The 13,818-nt window shown below is 37.6% G+C and overlaps 1 protein-coding gene across 2 annotated transcripts in view; it reads right to left on the minus strand.

The window, feature by feature from the left end:
* Nucleotides 1–2,245: 2,245 nt before the first annotated feature.
* Nucleotides 2,246–13,818, minus strand: part of LOC126475018 (uncharacterized) — a 41,817-nt gene continuing 30,244 nt past the window's right edge. The window contains exon 3 of one of the 2 annotated variants that reach the window (XM_050102557.1): nt 2,246–2,620. In XM_050102557.1, coding sequence (XP_049958514.1) covers nt 2,352–2,620 — 269 coding nt within the window. In that variant the 3' untranslated portion in view covers nt 2,246–2,351. The remainder of the gene's footprint in view (nt 2,621–13,818) is intronic. The other variant, XR_007586641.1, reaches the window with a different exon arrangement.

A 13,818-nucleotide genomic window follows, 5' to 3' on the forward strand; every position in this document is an offset into this window, starting at 1 on the left:
TGAGCAGCTTCATTTTCATTATACCCACCCGATACTTCCTGGCACGATTTTTATTGAGTCAGGTGTCATCAAGATGATAACATAGTGAAAATGATTATCTTCCTCAATGTTATGCCTCCCACCCCAGCCTCCTGAAAATTTGGCTAAGTATTGTATCTGTCCACCAGGTTTTTCCCTTCCACTGTTCCCTTTTTTGTATCTGAATCCCAAAGAATTAAGAATTCTGTCGATTAAATTGTGGCCCTGTGAAACTAATCTCCCACCTTTTGCCATGGCAGATATCAATATGACTATCAAATTCTAATACAGTATTATGAAAATCCTTCAAATTGCTGACAGTTTTTCATCACTAATCTTTCCTTGGTGACTGAAATTTCATTACTGGTCACAGGTTTCTGTTCTCCATGCTTTTGGCCGCATTCTGTGCCCTGTTTGAAGCGAATTGCCACACACGTATGCTGTTTGCAATCTCTCATGCCGACAAGATGTCTCTTCTGGATGGTATTTAAAGCTTCAGACAAATCTGTATCCATTTGACTCATTGTGCAATGTAACTGAGCCAACCTAATTCTTAAAAAAGAATACCAATAATGCACTACAAAAGTCAGAGGATGGAAAATCTAGGTTGGAATATCAACAGTACTATGAAAAAGACACATTGCTACCTACCTTAAAGATGACACGATGAGTTGCAGACGATACAATGAAAAGACTGTTGCACATTGAGCTTTCGGCCAAAGCCTTCTTCAGAAAAGAACACACACATTCACACAAGAAAGCACACCCATGCACACATGACCACTATTTCTGACCATTCTGGCCAGAATGCAGTGATGTCGTGCTGAACACTAGCAGCAATCCGGAGTAGGGTGGGGAAAGGCGAGGGATAGCAAGGGATGGGTGGGTGGAAAGGAGTCAGCAGTGCCTGGTGGATCACCCAGGGACTAGGTGGTAAGTGGGTAAGGCTGTCGGGTGAAATGTTGGGATTCTGTGGAAAAGGGGAGGGGGGGGGGGGGAGCAATAGTGAAGGGGAAAAGAAAAGACCTGTGGGTGTGTTGGCAGAGAGCAGAGGACAATGAGGGTTGAGTGGATGTAAATTGGGAGAATGGGGTAGAACTTAAAGGTCAGAAACTGTCGGATGGAGAGTGTGGGGACAGTAGGTAACTGGAGGTTGAGGCTGGGACGATTTCAGAAGAGGAGAATGTGTTTTAAGGATAACACCCACCTGCACAGTTCAGAAAAAGCTGGTGGTGGAGGGGAGGGTCCAGATGGCCCGAGTTGTGAAGCAGCCATTGATTGGAATCAAGCTTGATACCTTCAGCTGTACGTTGTGCCACAGGCTGGTCTACTTTGCCGTTGGCCACAGTTTGGTGGTACCATTCATCCTGGTAGAAGCTGGTTAGAAGTTGTACCAGTATAAAAAGCTCTGCAATGATGGCAGCACAGGTGGTATTGACATAGCTGCTTTCACAGGTGACCAGGCCTCTGACTGGGTAGGATAAGCCTCTGGCAGGATTGGAATAGAAAGCACTCGGTGGGTGAATTGGGCAGGTCGTGAAGCTGGGTCTTCCACAGAGATATGGTCCCTGTGACAAGAGGTTGGTGTTGGGAGTGACATACAGATGGACAGGGATGCTGTGGAGGTTGGGTAGCAATGGGACACCACTTGAGGAGGAGTGGGATAGATCTTCGATAGGAAGTCCCTCATTTCAAGGCATGATAATAGATAATTAAAGCCATGATGAAGGATGTGGTTCAGTTATTCCAGTCCGGTGTGGTATTGGTCACTGAAAGGACTGAAATGACCTTCACAGCTGCTAGTTTCACTGTTGCCTTGTGCAGTAAGATTATTGTGTACCTTTAGGTATTGGTATTTTCCTGACATTCTCACAATTGTTTGTACCTTGTTTTGGTTCCTTTTCATCTTCAAGAGATCGTAGAGAAATCACATAAAATAATGCATGCACAGAGAAATATGGAAATTGTGGGGAAACAAAAGGAAGAAGGGTGATTGAGTGGGCTATTAAAGGCAGTTGTTAAGACGGACAGAGTGAAGTCAAGATACAAAGGAATATATCAATAACACACAAATTTAGGAAAATTAATGCATTTAGTTGATGGGAATAAAAACAGTTACCCCCAATATTTAATACAATTTTATCTTAAGCATAACACTGAGGTAATAAGAACAAAGGATCCTCTACTGACTTACATCAATGAAATAGATACAAATTATCCTCCAAAACCGAAGTAAATTTATAATCCATTTTTCGCATATATTTACACTCATTTTAAGTACTTACACACTTTGTTACTTTTTCAGTCTTAATGTTAAAAAGGGAAGTATCCACTCACTGTGAATTTAGCAAATGGTATGGACCTTCTTGTCGTATTGATACAACATAGTGTTCTTCTCTCTGGAAGGCTGATAATGAAGATACTAAGAGTGTCACTGTACTGACAATGAGTGATACCTTTGCAAACACCACCATAAGTGCAACACCTGTGAGGATGCTGCCAGCCATTGGTAGCAGGGCACCTAAACGTGCTGCGACAGCAATTAGCAGTGGGAAGAGGAGTTGAATGCGGTGGCCCAGACGTGGCTGAGCTTGAGTGTTACCTATGTAAGAAACACAGTTTGGTTACTTAATTAACAGACAGTATTGAGAAAGGTGGCACAAGAGCCGACAGTGTGTAAAAAAGATGATATTCATTTTTCAATAACAAAAACCTGTTAATGCCGTGATGTGAAGATGTTCTCTTTGTGATTGTGTTTTGTCAGTACAATAAAGTATTTGAAAGATATAAACTCCTAAGTGTGATTTTTTTTAGCATTTCTTTCTTGTCTTAAGGGTACACATATTCTCCACTTGTACCTAAAGCCCTTTCCAATCTTTTTTAATTAACTGATTGAGAACTTACACTCATGAATAATGCAGTTATAGATAGCTGCAGTACTGGGTAAGTGGCAAAAAGGGGAGGGAGGGACAGTCAGCATTATGACGGTCGCCTTCAGGTCCAGTGTAGTGGCTCTTGCAAGGTCAGTTAAGTGTATGACATAAAAATGAAACATCGACACATTTGATTAAATCTAGATAGTGTTAGAAGGCACTGGCCTTTTCATGTGTCACTGTGTCCAGGGTGTACTGCAAGTTCTAAATTAAGGAAAAATCACTACTTCCAGAGTCTGCATATTGATGACATACATCGTAATAGCAGATATAAGGGCTGCCAAGCAGCAAACCAACAAGGGAGCTGCCATAATATTCAAGAACAACCATGTCACTATAGGATACAAATGCCATCAATTTACGTGTACCTCTGATTGCTACACACACAATGAACAGTAGTAGTACTGATGCATGAAAAATGCCTTTGTACACTGAAAAATGGAAAATGTTTGGCCCAATTAATTGTGGTACATGCCAGTTTCAGGTTAGGAGCACAACATACAAAGCAGTTCATGCAGATGGCCAACAGAGTATAATTCAGAAGGTGAAGGCATTTTCATGTGAGCATTCTATGAAAGAGATGAAAAGGGATGATGGTGTGGTTGTAGTCTGAAGCCTGATATGATGCAGCTCTCAGCTCTAATCAGCACTGTGTAAGCCTCTTCATCTACCCATATTTAAAACAACCTACATCCACTTGAACCGGCTTACTTTACTCAAGCCTTTGTCTTCCTCTACAATTTTTACCCTTTCAAACTTCCCTCAATTTGTGGAATTCATTGATGCCTCAGGATGTGTCCTATCAACCAATCCCTTCTTTTATTCAAGTTGTGCCCTAAATTTCTTATCTCCTAAATCTGATTTAGCATCCCTTAATTAATTATTGGATCTACCCATCTTGTCTTATTTTATTGTATCACTGCATTTCAAAAGCTGCATTCTCTTCTTGTCCATATTTCTTTACTGCACAAGGCTACATTCCAAGTAGATATTATCAGAAAGAGCTTCATAGCATGTAATTTTATATTAGATATTAAAATATTTTTCTTTTTCAGAAACATTTTTCTTGTTATTGCCCGTCTGTGTTTTATATCCTCTTGGCTCTGACTATTCACAGTGTCACTTTGTTGCCCTATTGTGACTGTTGGCATGTCTGTTAAATGTATTGTGTAAAAACTCATTTACTAATTTTAGTGTCTCTCTTCTTACTATAATTCACACAGCATCACATGATTTAATTAACAGTACTCTATTACCCTTTGTTACTATTGCTGTTACTCATTTCATTACCTCTTCTCAAATCACCATCCATTCCACTCAACTGATCTTCCTAGTCATTTGATGAATTACAATATCATCAGCAAACTTCAGAGTTTTAATTTTTTTCCAGTGTTCCATGCTTTCCTTTACATGGGGCATAGTATGCTACAATCCTATCACACTCCCTTCTTAACTACAGCTTCCCTTTCATGGCCATTAACTCTAGTAACTGCAGTCTGTTTTCTGAGCAAGTTGTTAACAATCTTTCACTCCCTGTAATTTCTCACCTACCTTCAGAATTTCAAGTAGTTTATTCCACTCAACATTGTCAAAAGCTTTTTTTAATCTACAAATGCTAGAACTGTAGGTCTGCTTTTCTTCAGTCTATCTTCTAATGTAAGTTACAGGGTCATTTTTGACTGTTATGTATCTGTGGGAACCGAACTGATCTTACCTGAGGGGAGCTTCTACCAATCTTTCTTTCTGTAAATGAGTTGTGTTAATATTTTATGACCAAGACATGTTAAAGAGAGGGTTCAGTAATATTCACACCAGTCAGCACTTTCCTTCTTTGGAGCAAAAATATTACATTCTTCTTGAATGTCTGAGGGTGTTTAGTAAGTCTCATGTACCTTGCATTCGTGTTAATATTTTATGACCAAGACATGTTAAAGAGAGGGTTCAGTAATATTCACACCAGTCAGCACTTTCCTTCTTTGGAGCAAAAATATTACATTCTTCTTGAATGTCTGAGGGTATTTAGTAAGTCTCATGTGCCTTGCATACCAGTTGCATAGTAAATAGAAGTTTTGGTATGCCAGTTGGAATAGTTTTGTCATGACTGGTTCTCCCAAATATGTTACTAATTCTGAAAGAATGTCATCTACTCCAGTGCCTTGGATCAAGTATGCCTTTCAGTGTTCTGTTGGATTACTCCCACCTCATCTTTATCTTCTTTCTCTTCTCTTTCCACAATATTATCATCAGTTATATTTCCTTTGTATGGCCCTTCCATATTCTTTTCACCCTTCCCTTCTTTGCTTAGTAGCAGCTTGCCATCTGAACTTGTAATATTCATATAAAGCTGCTGCCTAAGGTTTTCCTTAATTGTACTTTATGTGGTATCTATCTTTCCCATGGTCATGCATGTTTGTACAGCTTTGCGAAATTAAAAAAATGACCGAATCTGCAGAGGCAAAAAATCTGCATGATAAAGACTTCGTTGTACTTATGGGAGGCGCAAACGATGTCTACAAAAATGAAACAGCGAGTGCAACACGCGATCTTAAACAGTGTCTGAGGAACCTCACTCACACTAACGTAATACTTGTCAATATTCCGCATCGCTATGATCTTGTAAGATGGTCATGTGTTAACAGGGAAATAGAAAGTGCCAACAGTCAGTTTGCAAAAATCTGCAGACATTTTAAAAACGTGAAATGCGTTGATATAAGCAGTATTGGACGTAGATTCCACACGCAACACGGACTTCACCTGAATGGCTTGGGGAAAGAATATCTGACAAGCCTGATAACCAGGGTAATAAAAAACCACCAAAATAAATTCAAAACCAAAACGATAATTGCATTGCCATCGCCTGACTCCATAACGAAAACGCTTCAAAAAAATTCATTAGAGACTTCATCAGCAGCAGCAAAACATGTAAAAAAAGACCAAATTTTAACAGAAAGAACAGTGGACATCGATTTCAACAACAAAAGAACTACTGTTCCTCATCAGCCAAGTATTATTTTAGACGAAAATAACAAAAACGAGAAGACTCCAAGTTCACAAGGAAACACAGCAGTAGTGGTAGAACCAACATTTGAAGTGTCAGAAACAGCACCACCATCAACAACAACAAATAGAAGGCTGTTGGACAGAAGAAATGCTGAGCCTCCTTCTCATCTCAACAATTTTTTATGTGTGGGCCTGAAGAAAAAGAAGGGACAACAGTAGGTAGTGTCAGGTGTCTCCTCTCTCCTGTCTCAAGGCAGACTCCAATGGATTCTCAGTCAGGTAACAGCACTAATAGAATGAAAAAGCAAGAGGAAGGCATCTCTTTCTTTCATCAAAATATAAGGGGCCTCTTAAACAAAACAGATCAACTCCTTATTAACATTAGTGAAAAGGACAGTATAAATAATGCACAGATTTTGTGCTTAACTGAGCACTATGTTACTGATAAATGCGCCTTGCCATCTATAGTAAGTTATACTTTAGTAACATACTACTGTAGGGAAAGTAAAGATAAAGGTGGAGTAGCAATTTATGTTAAGGATAGTGTAGCATACAAAGCTATAGATAAGAAATATTGTGTGGAACAACAATTTGAGGCATGTGCCACAGAAATAACAACTAAATTCTACCCAATAATAGTGTTGGCTGTCTACAGGGCTCCTTCAGGTGACATAAAAACTTCTCTGCATTCAATGTAACTCCTTCCGTCATGGTTACTTTCAAAAGCGAAGGATATTGTAGTATTAGGTGATTTCAATATAAACTTTTTGACAGAAAATAAGAATAAAATAGACTTTGAGATTGTGATGACCTTACACAATCTAACATCAGTAATAAACTTCCCAACAAGAATTACATCCGAGTGCCAAACTATGATAGACAACATTTTTTTAGATGTAAATAGACATCAGAATTATATTTTCAGGTAGGTTATAAGTGGGCTTTCAGATCATGATGGACAAATTCTCACTATTTATGACGTTATTCTGTTCAAAAAAGAATTTCCTTGATGGAAATTCATAAGAGTAATTAATGAAGAGGTGAAAGGAACTTTCAACCACAGGTTGCAGCAAATGGATTGGTCTTTAGTTTATAGCCATGATGATGTTGATACTAAATTTAACTGTTTTATAAATGAATTCTGTGCTCTTTTTGAAGAAATATTTCCCAAGAAATGGGTCAGAAACAGTGCTTCCAATTCTGTAAGCAAGCCTTGGATTACAAAGGGTATAAAACAGTCATGTAAAACCAAAAGGGAAACTTATGCTGCAATAAGATTCTGTAAAGATGTAGAAAAATGGGAACACTATAGAATATACTGTAAAATTTTGAAGAAACTAATACAGAAATCAAAAGCCCTTTATTATGAGAAGAAAATAGATAATTCTAATAATAAAATAAAAGCAATTTGGAGCATTGTAAAAAAAGAAACAGGAAGAGATACAACAAGTAAAGAAGATATAAATAATATCAGATATGAAGGTATCCTAGTAGATAACCCCAAAACGGTGGCTGAGATTTTTAATAAACACTTCCTATCAGTAACTCAACAGACTGGTTGCAAGCCCGATGTTAATGAAGCTGTAACTCTTTGTCAAGCTGTATATTCAAACACAATTTCAGAAATGCACCTTAATCCTATCACTGTAGAAGAAATTCAAACAATCATCATGACTCTAAAAAGTACGAATTCTGCAGGGGTTGATAATATATCTAGTAATTTATTGAAATATTCTTGTGTGTGGATAAGGGACATTCTCTGTCATATTTGCAATGCTTCTCTTCAGAAAGGTGTTGTTCCCAGTAGACTTAAGTATGCCATTGTGAAGCCCCTGTACAAAAAGGGCGATAAAGCTGAACTAACTAACTATCGACCTATCTCTTTGCTGACAGCTTTCTCCAAAATTCTAGAAAAGCTAATACATGTAAGAATTACTGATCATCTCATGAAGAATGGAGTTCTCAGCAAGAGCCAATTTGGCTTTCAAAAGGGCCATTCAACAGAAGACGCAGTCTACGCACTTGCAAATGAAGTCCTAGAAACCCTTAATGAAAAAATGCTAGCACTTGGTGTCTTCTGTGATTTATCCAAAGCGTTTGACTGTGTTGATCACCAGATTCTCTTGCAAAAAGCAAAATTAGCAGGAATAAGTGGTGTTGCAGGCAATTGGCAACAGTCGTACCTCCAAGACAGAAAACAAAAAGTTGTGTTGAATAGCTCGGGTGGAGTATATGACACTTCCTCAGATTCTGAATGGAGTTCCATTACATGTGGAGTTGCCCAGGGCTCAATTCTTGGGCCACTATTATTCCTGATTTTTATAAATGATCTACCATCATGTACAAGCCTGCTGTGTAAATTTACATTATTTGCTGATGATACCACAATTTTTATGAGCAGTAGAACAGACAACAATCTTGAGGAATTCATTAATCACATACTCTCAGATATGGTTAATTGGTTCAAGGTGAATGGTCTCTCATTAAATTCCAGTAAGACCAGCTTTAGTCAATTCTGTACAAAAACAGAAAAAGAGAGAGAGATAAGTGTGACATGTGGTAATCAACCAATAGTTAGAACGGAAACAACAAAATTTCTTGGAGTGGACATTGACAAGAAAATGAACTGGTCTTCACATATTATTGATCTCTGTAAGAGGCTTAGCTCTGCTACCTATGCTTTACGGGTTGTCACTACATGTGTTGAACCTTACACTGCAAAAGTGGCATATTATGGCTATTTTCATTGTCTCATTGAGTACGGAATTATTTTTTGGGGCAACCAGCCATTAGCAAGGAAAGTGTTCATTGCACAGAAGCGAGCTTTAAGAATTATATGTGGATTACGCCCAAGAGGCTCTTGTAGAAATAGTTTTTGTAATCTTAAAATATGCACAACTACATGCAAATATATTTTTTCTCTCATGTGTTTTGTTTGTAAAAATATAGATATATTTCAACCAAACAGTAATTATCATGAGCATAACACATGGAGGAAGAATGACATACACAGTGAACTCAGAAATTTGAGCTTGGCACAAAAGGGTGTCCACTACACTGGAGCAAAACTCTTCAATGCTCTTCCTCCCAAAATAAAGACAAAGATTCATAACAAGAGTGAGTTTAAGAAAGCACTAAAAATATTTCTGCTAGAAAAAGCTTTTTACAGTCTAGATGAATTTTTAAGTAAATAAATAGTAATATTTTAATATTATATAATACAAGTTGACATAATGCCACTAAGAATTTTATTTAGCCTGAGCTCTGTATCTGTGTGTGCTCCGTATCTGTTTTCTGTAGTGTTTTAATGATTCTAAGAAAATATGTATTTTCTTTTTCTGTATTGCTGCCCAACGAATTTACTGTACAAATTTTTATATAATTATTTACTCAAATTTCTGTATATGCTATAAGATTATCAGATTGTATTTGTAAAAAACTGGCTCGTTCCACGTCCTTGTGTATCCAACACAGTTGGACCTATGAAACACGAAATAAATCAAATCAAATCCTCTAACTATTTGTGCTTTGTCACTTTACACCTCCTTTGGAATGTATTTTTAGGCATCTGTATTCTCTTTTGACTGTTTTATTTGCTCCATTTTTATATTTTCTTTTTTTGCCAATTAAAATAAAAAATGATACCTGTGTGTACTGGAACGAATCACAATGTATAATGTTTCCAATCTTATATCATTAATTTATTCACATCACACAATGAGCCATTAGCGCTCAACATCAAAGTGTACAAATCACTTAAATATTATTCATGTTAATAATACTATTAACTGGGTTATTGCTAATTTATTGAGTTGCCAAGTTCTTCATTAGGTCCAGAAAATGTCTTCCTACATATAAATAGAAAGAAAAGAATGGTATACTTCTTGCAAATGTCATGTAAACATTTTAATGATACTATGCCAGTAAGTTGCTGCAAATGTGTCCACTTGATACTGTGCTGGTCAAGCATCTATCCTTGTATTTGTAGCACTTTTCTACATTGTTTTAAGTGATGGTTCATTTTCCATAATATTCTAAAGTGAGGCTAAGAAAACACAGCAAACTAATGCATAGCAACTCTAAAAGTGTGCTCCTTACAGATAATCAGCTTGTTATATTTGCACAAGCCATCACATTACATATTTTTGCAAGTTGTCCAATGCTCCATTTGAAACTCTCAATAACTAGTGGTTATTTCAATTTATCCAGGTCCTATCTTCTTCATTTCCTACCTTCCTATAATTTTTTCAGCTTTAGTGTGTGGGAAATTAAAAATTAGAATCCATGCTTCTACTAAAAAGAAATCTTTGGTGCCATTGCTAGCGGGACTTTTTGTAGCTGGTTTGCAAATTTATATTGTGTAACAGTTCATGTTGCATTTGCTATTGAAAGTAAAACTTGCTCTTCAATTTGAAACCTTACCCACTCTTATTGTGGGACAAAAGAAAACAACATATAAGTTGTAGTTCATAACCAATAAATTATGGCCAGACTACAAGCATCTACCACTGAAAAATTTTTGCAGTTTAAAATCTAGTTTAGTAATCTCTGTCATATCATTATAAAATCTATCTGGAACTTTCTGGTGTCTCTAGGTCTCTTCCACACTTACAGTGTTATTCCATGTTTCTTGAAACACATGTTAACAATGATTGAATTGTGCTCTGTGCAAAATTCTACCAGACAACCTCCTTTCTAATTTTTCCCCTAATTCCATGTTCTGCTACTATTTTTCCTTTTCCACTATTGAATTCCAGCCTCCCGTAACAATTTAATTTTCGTCTGCCTTAATGATCTGAATAATTTCTTGTGTCTCATCATATGTTATTTCATCTGTGGAACCAGCAGCCACACAAATGTTCACTACTGTGGTGGGAGTTGGTGTTGTGTCTGTCTTGACTACAGTAATGTGTTCATTATGCTATTTGTAGTAGCCCAACTCCATTCCTGATTTTAATACTAGTTCTACTCATGAGTTAACGTTGTTTGATCTTCAGTTGATAACCCTGTACTCAACTGACCAGAAGTCCTGCTCTTTCTGCCACAGTACATTACTAGTCCCCACTATACCTGGTCTCCAGGCAGTGAGTACAGACAGCAAGTGTGCTTAACAGCACAGCTCGCAGCATCTGAAGAGGATGACCAGGTGTTTTGTTGGAATTTCATGCAAAAGAAAGGAATTGAAAGCTTGGCTAAATGTCCATAAGTACACCACTAATCAATTAAACCTGAGAAGCCCCTCCAGATGTGTTTTATCAGCTACCATCATCATCATGATGCCCAGAGTCCAAACGGAAGACTGTCGTACCTTGGGAATATTTGATCCAAAAACATGCCATCACAATTAATCTCAACAAATATAGCAACTTTAGCTTCCTCTTGATTTCAGATGTCCACAGTGCCAACATAGCATGGCCATGTTGGCTAATGCTACAAGGACAGATGATTCAGTCATCCAGAATGATGCCTCTGCAACTACTGAAGAGGTTGCTACTCCCTCCCCCTCACCCACCTTCTCATTTTGATTTACTTTCTAAATGATTTCTCTACATTTTTTGGAATTGCTCAAATCTCTCTCTCTCACTCTCTCTCTCTCTCTCTCTCTCTCTCTCTCTCTCTCTCTCTCTCTCTCTCACACACACACACACACACACACACACACACACACACACACACACTTGCACACATACTGGCTGAACTTCACATAAAATTGTGATGGTGGATTAAAAAAATAATTTAACATTAAAGTAACAGTTGTACACTTTGAAGGTTGAAATGCAGCTAGAAAAAATATTGTATTGAATGGTTGTTTCACAAGCATTCAGATATGTTTTCCACACATCTCTATGATTATCCTAACATACAGTCACTTGCTACACCAGAAGGAAAAACAATATTCAGCACTTTTCAGTAGTTTCTGTACCAGCAGTAATGGAAATATGTGCCAGAGAGCACAAAGTACTGCAAACTCCAGGTGGGGAAATATAGAATGTGCAAGAAGCTAACCCCCTTGTACCATTTGAAATTATTTACATAAATCTCTTAAATCAGGATGGTTGAAAGGGAATTTCAACCCTGCTGCTTCCAAATACAAGTGTAGTGTTTTTAACTTGGGTGCCACATGACTTGCTCAGGAGAGTGAACTGTAACTGATTTGTGTGGAAAATGAAAGAGCATTATCTCCTAACATACTCTTGCACACAAGCCTCATGTACATGCCAAGGGTTACAGCTACTTGCTGGGTAGTTCCATCACTTTAATGTGTTGGCTGCCACAAGGCTACCATTGGTCACAGCAGAGCCTCATGTCTAATGCTAGCCTGGCTTGGCCCAGTGTTGAAGCATCCATCACTATCCATGGGGTATTCAATTTGTTAACAATGTTTTCCACTTCATCATGGTACACATTTCATGGAAATAAAACACAGAAACTGGGTGGAGAACTACAGTGCTGCAAAGTGTCAAGAGTCATGGAAATTAAATTATCTGGCAAATTAAAACTGTGTGCCGGACTGGGATTTGAACCCAGGACCTTTGCCTTTTGCGAGCAATTGCTCTGATAACTGAGCTACCCTACTAAGCCTCACAACCCATCCTTACAGCGTTACTTTTGCCAGTATCTCATTTTTTTAGTCACAGAAATGTAGTTTTATGCAATATTTTTCATTCAAAAATCATAATTGGCATTCTTGAACAGCAGCCCTTGTTCAAATACTCATGATGTAGACAACTAATTTACCCAACCCAGAATGGTGATTCCTATCACTCTGCTTTGTGTATTTCTCTGTGCAAGTGGCTGACATGACAGCAATTAAAGCAATAGTTGTATGCTCCTGAAATACCATCTATCAAAAATGCTACTTTAAAAAGAGCATGGTTTATTAAATTATGATATTAAACTGCATTTTAGTAGCTACATCTTCATCTACATGACTACTCTGCAATTCACAACTAAGTGCCTAACAGAGCTGCATATTTAAAAAAAGTATTGTACATGCAATTAAAAAAAGCTCTCAGAATGGAAACTAAATTTACTATGAATGTTCTTCTGAACAATCTAGATACTTTAAGTAGGAAGCAACAAATGAAATGTAATCTCAGTGATTTTTCAAATTTGTGGATATTTCCAATTTTCTGCCCTATGTCTACATCCTTAGTCTGTGAACCACTCTGATGTGCATGGCAAAGGGTACTTCCCATTGTACCAGTTGTTAGGGCTTCTTCCCATTCCATTTCTGTATGAAGTGTGAGAAGAATGACTGCTTCAATGCCCCTATGTGTGCTGTAATTAATCTGTTGTCCTCATGATCCCTATGAGAGTGATACATAAGGGGTTGAAGTACATTCATAGAATTATCTTAAAATTTAAAACTGGTTATTGAAACTTCGTAAGTGGGCTGTCTCGGGATAGTTTGCATCATTTTCAGGTGTCTGCCACTTGAGTTTCGTCAACATCTTTGTGACACTCCCATGGGTCGAACTAACCTGTGACCATTCATGTTGCCCTTCAGTGTGTACATTCGATATCCCCTGTAACTCCTGTCTCTTAAAGATTCCCACACACTTGAGCAGTATTCTAGGATATCCCATCAGATGATTTGTAACTAATCTCCTTTGTAGACTAATTGCATTTCCCTAGTATTTTACCAATAAACCAGGGTCTGTCTCCACCTATTTTACTTACAACTGAGCATATGTAATTGTTCCATTTCATATCCCTACAATGCGTTACATCCAGGTATTTATATGATTTGAGTAATTCCAACTGTGACTTGTTGATACTGTAGTAATAGGGTGTTACTTTTTATGTTTTGTGAGGTGTATAGTTTTACATTTCTGAACATTTAAAGCAGGATGCCAGTGTTTGG

Source organism: Schistocerca serialis, chromosome 4, assembly GCF_023864345.2.
Source record: "Schistocerca serialis cubense isolate TAMUIC-IGC-003099 chromosome 4, iqSchSeri2.2, whole genome shotgun sequence".
Taxonomy (NCBI): Eukaryota; Metazoa; Arthropoda; class Insecta; order Orthoptera; family Acrididae; genus Schistocerca; species Schistocerca serialis.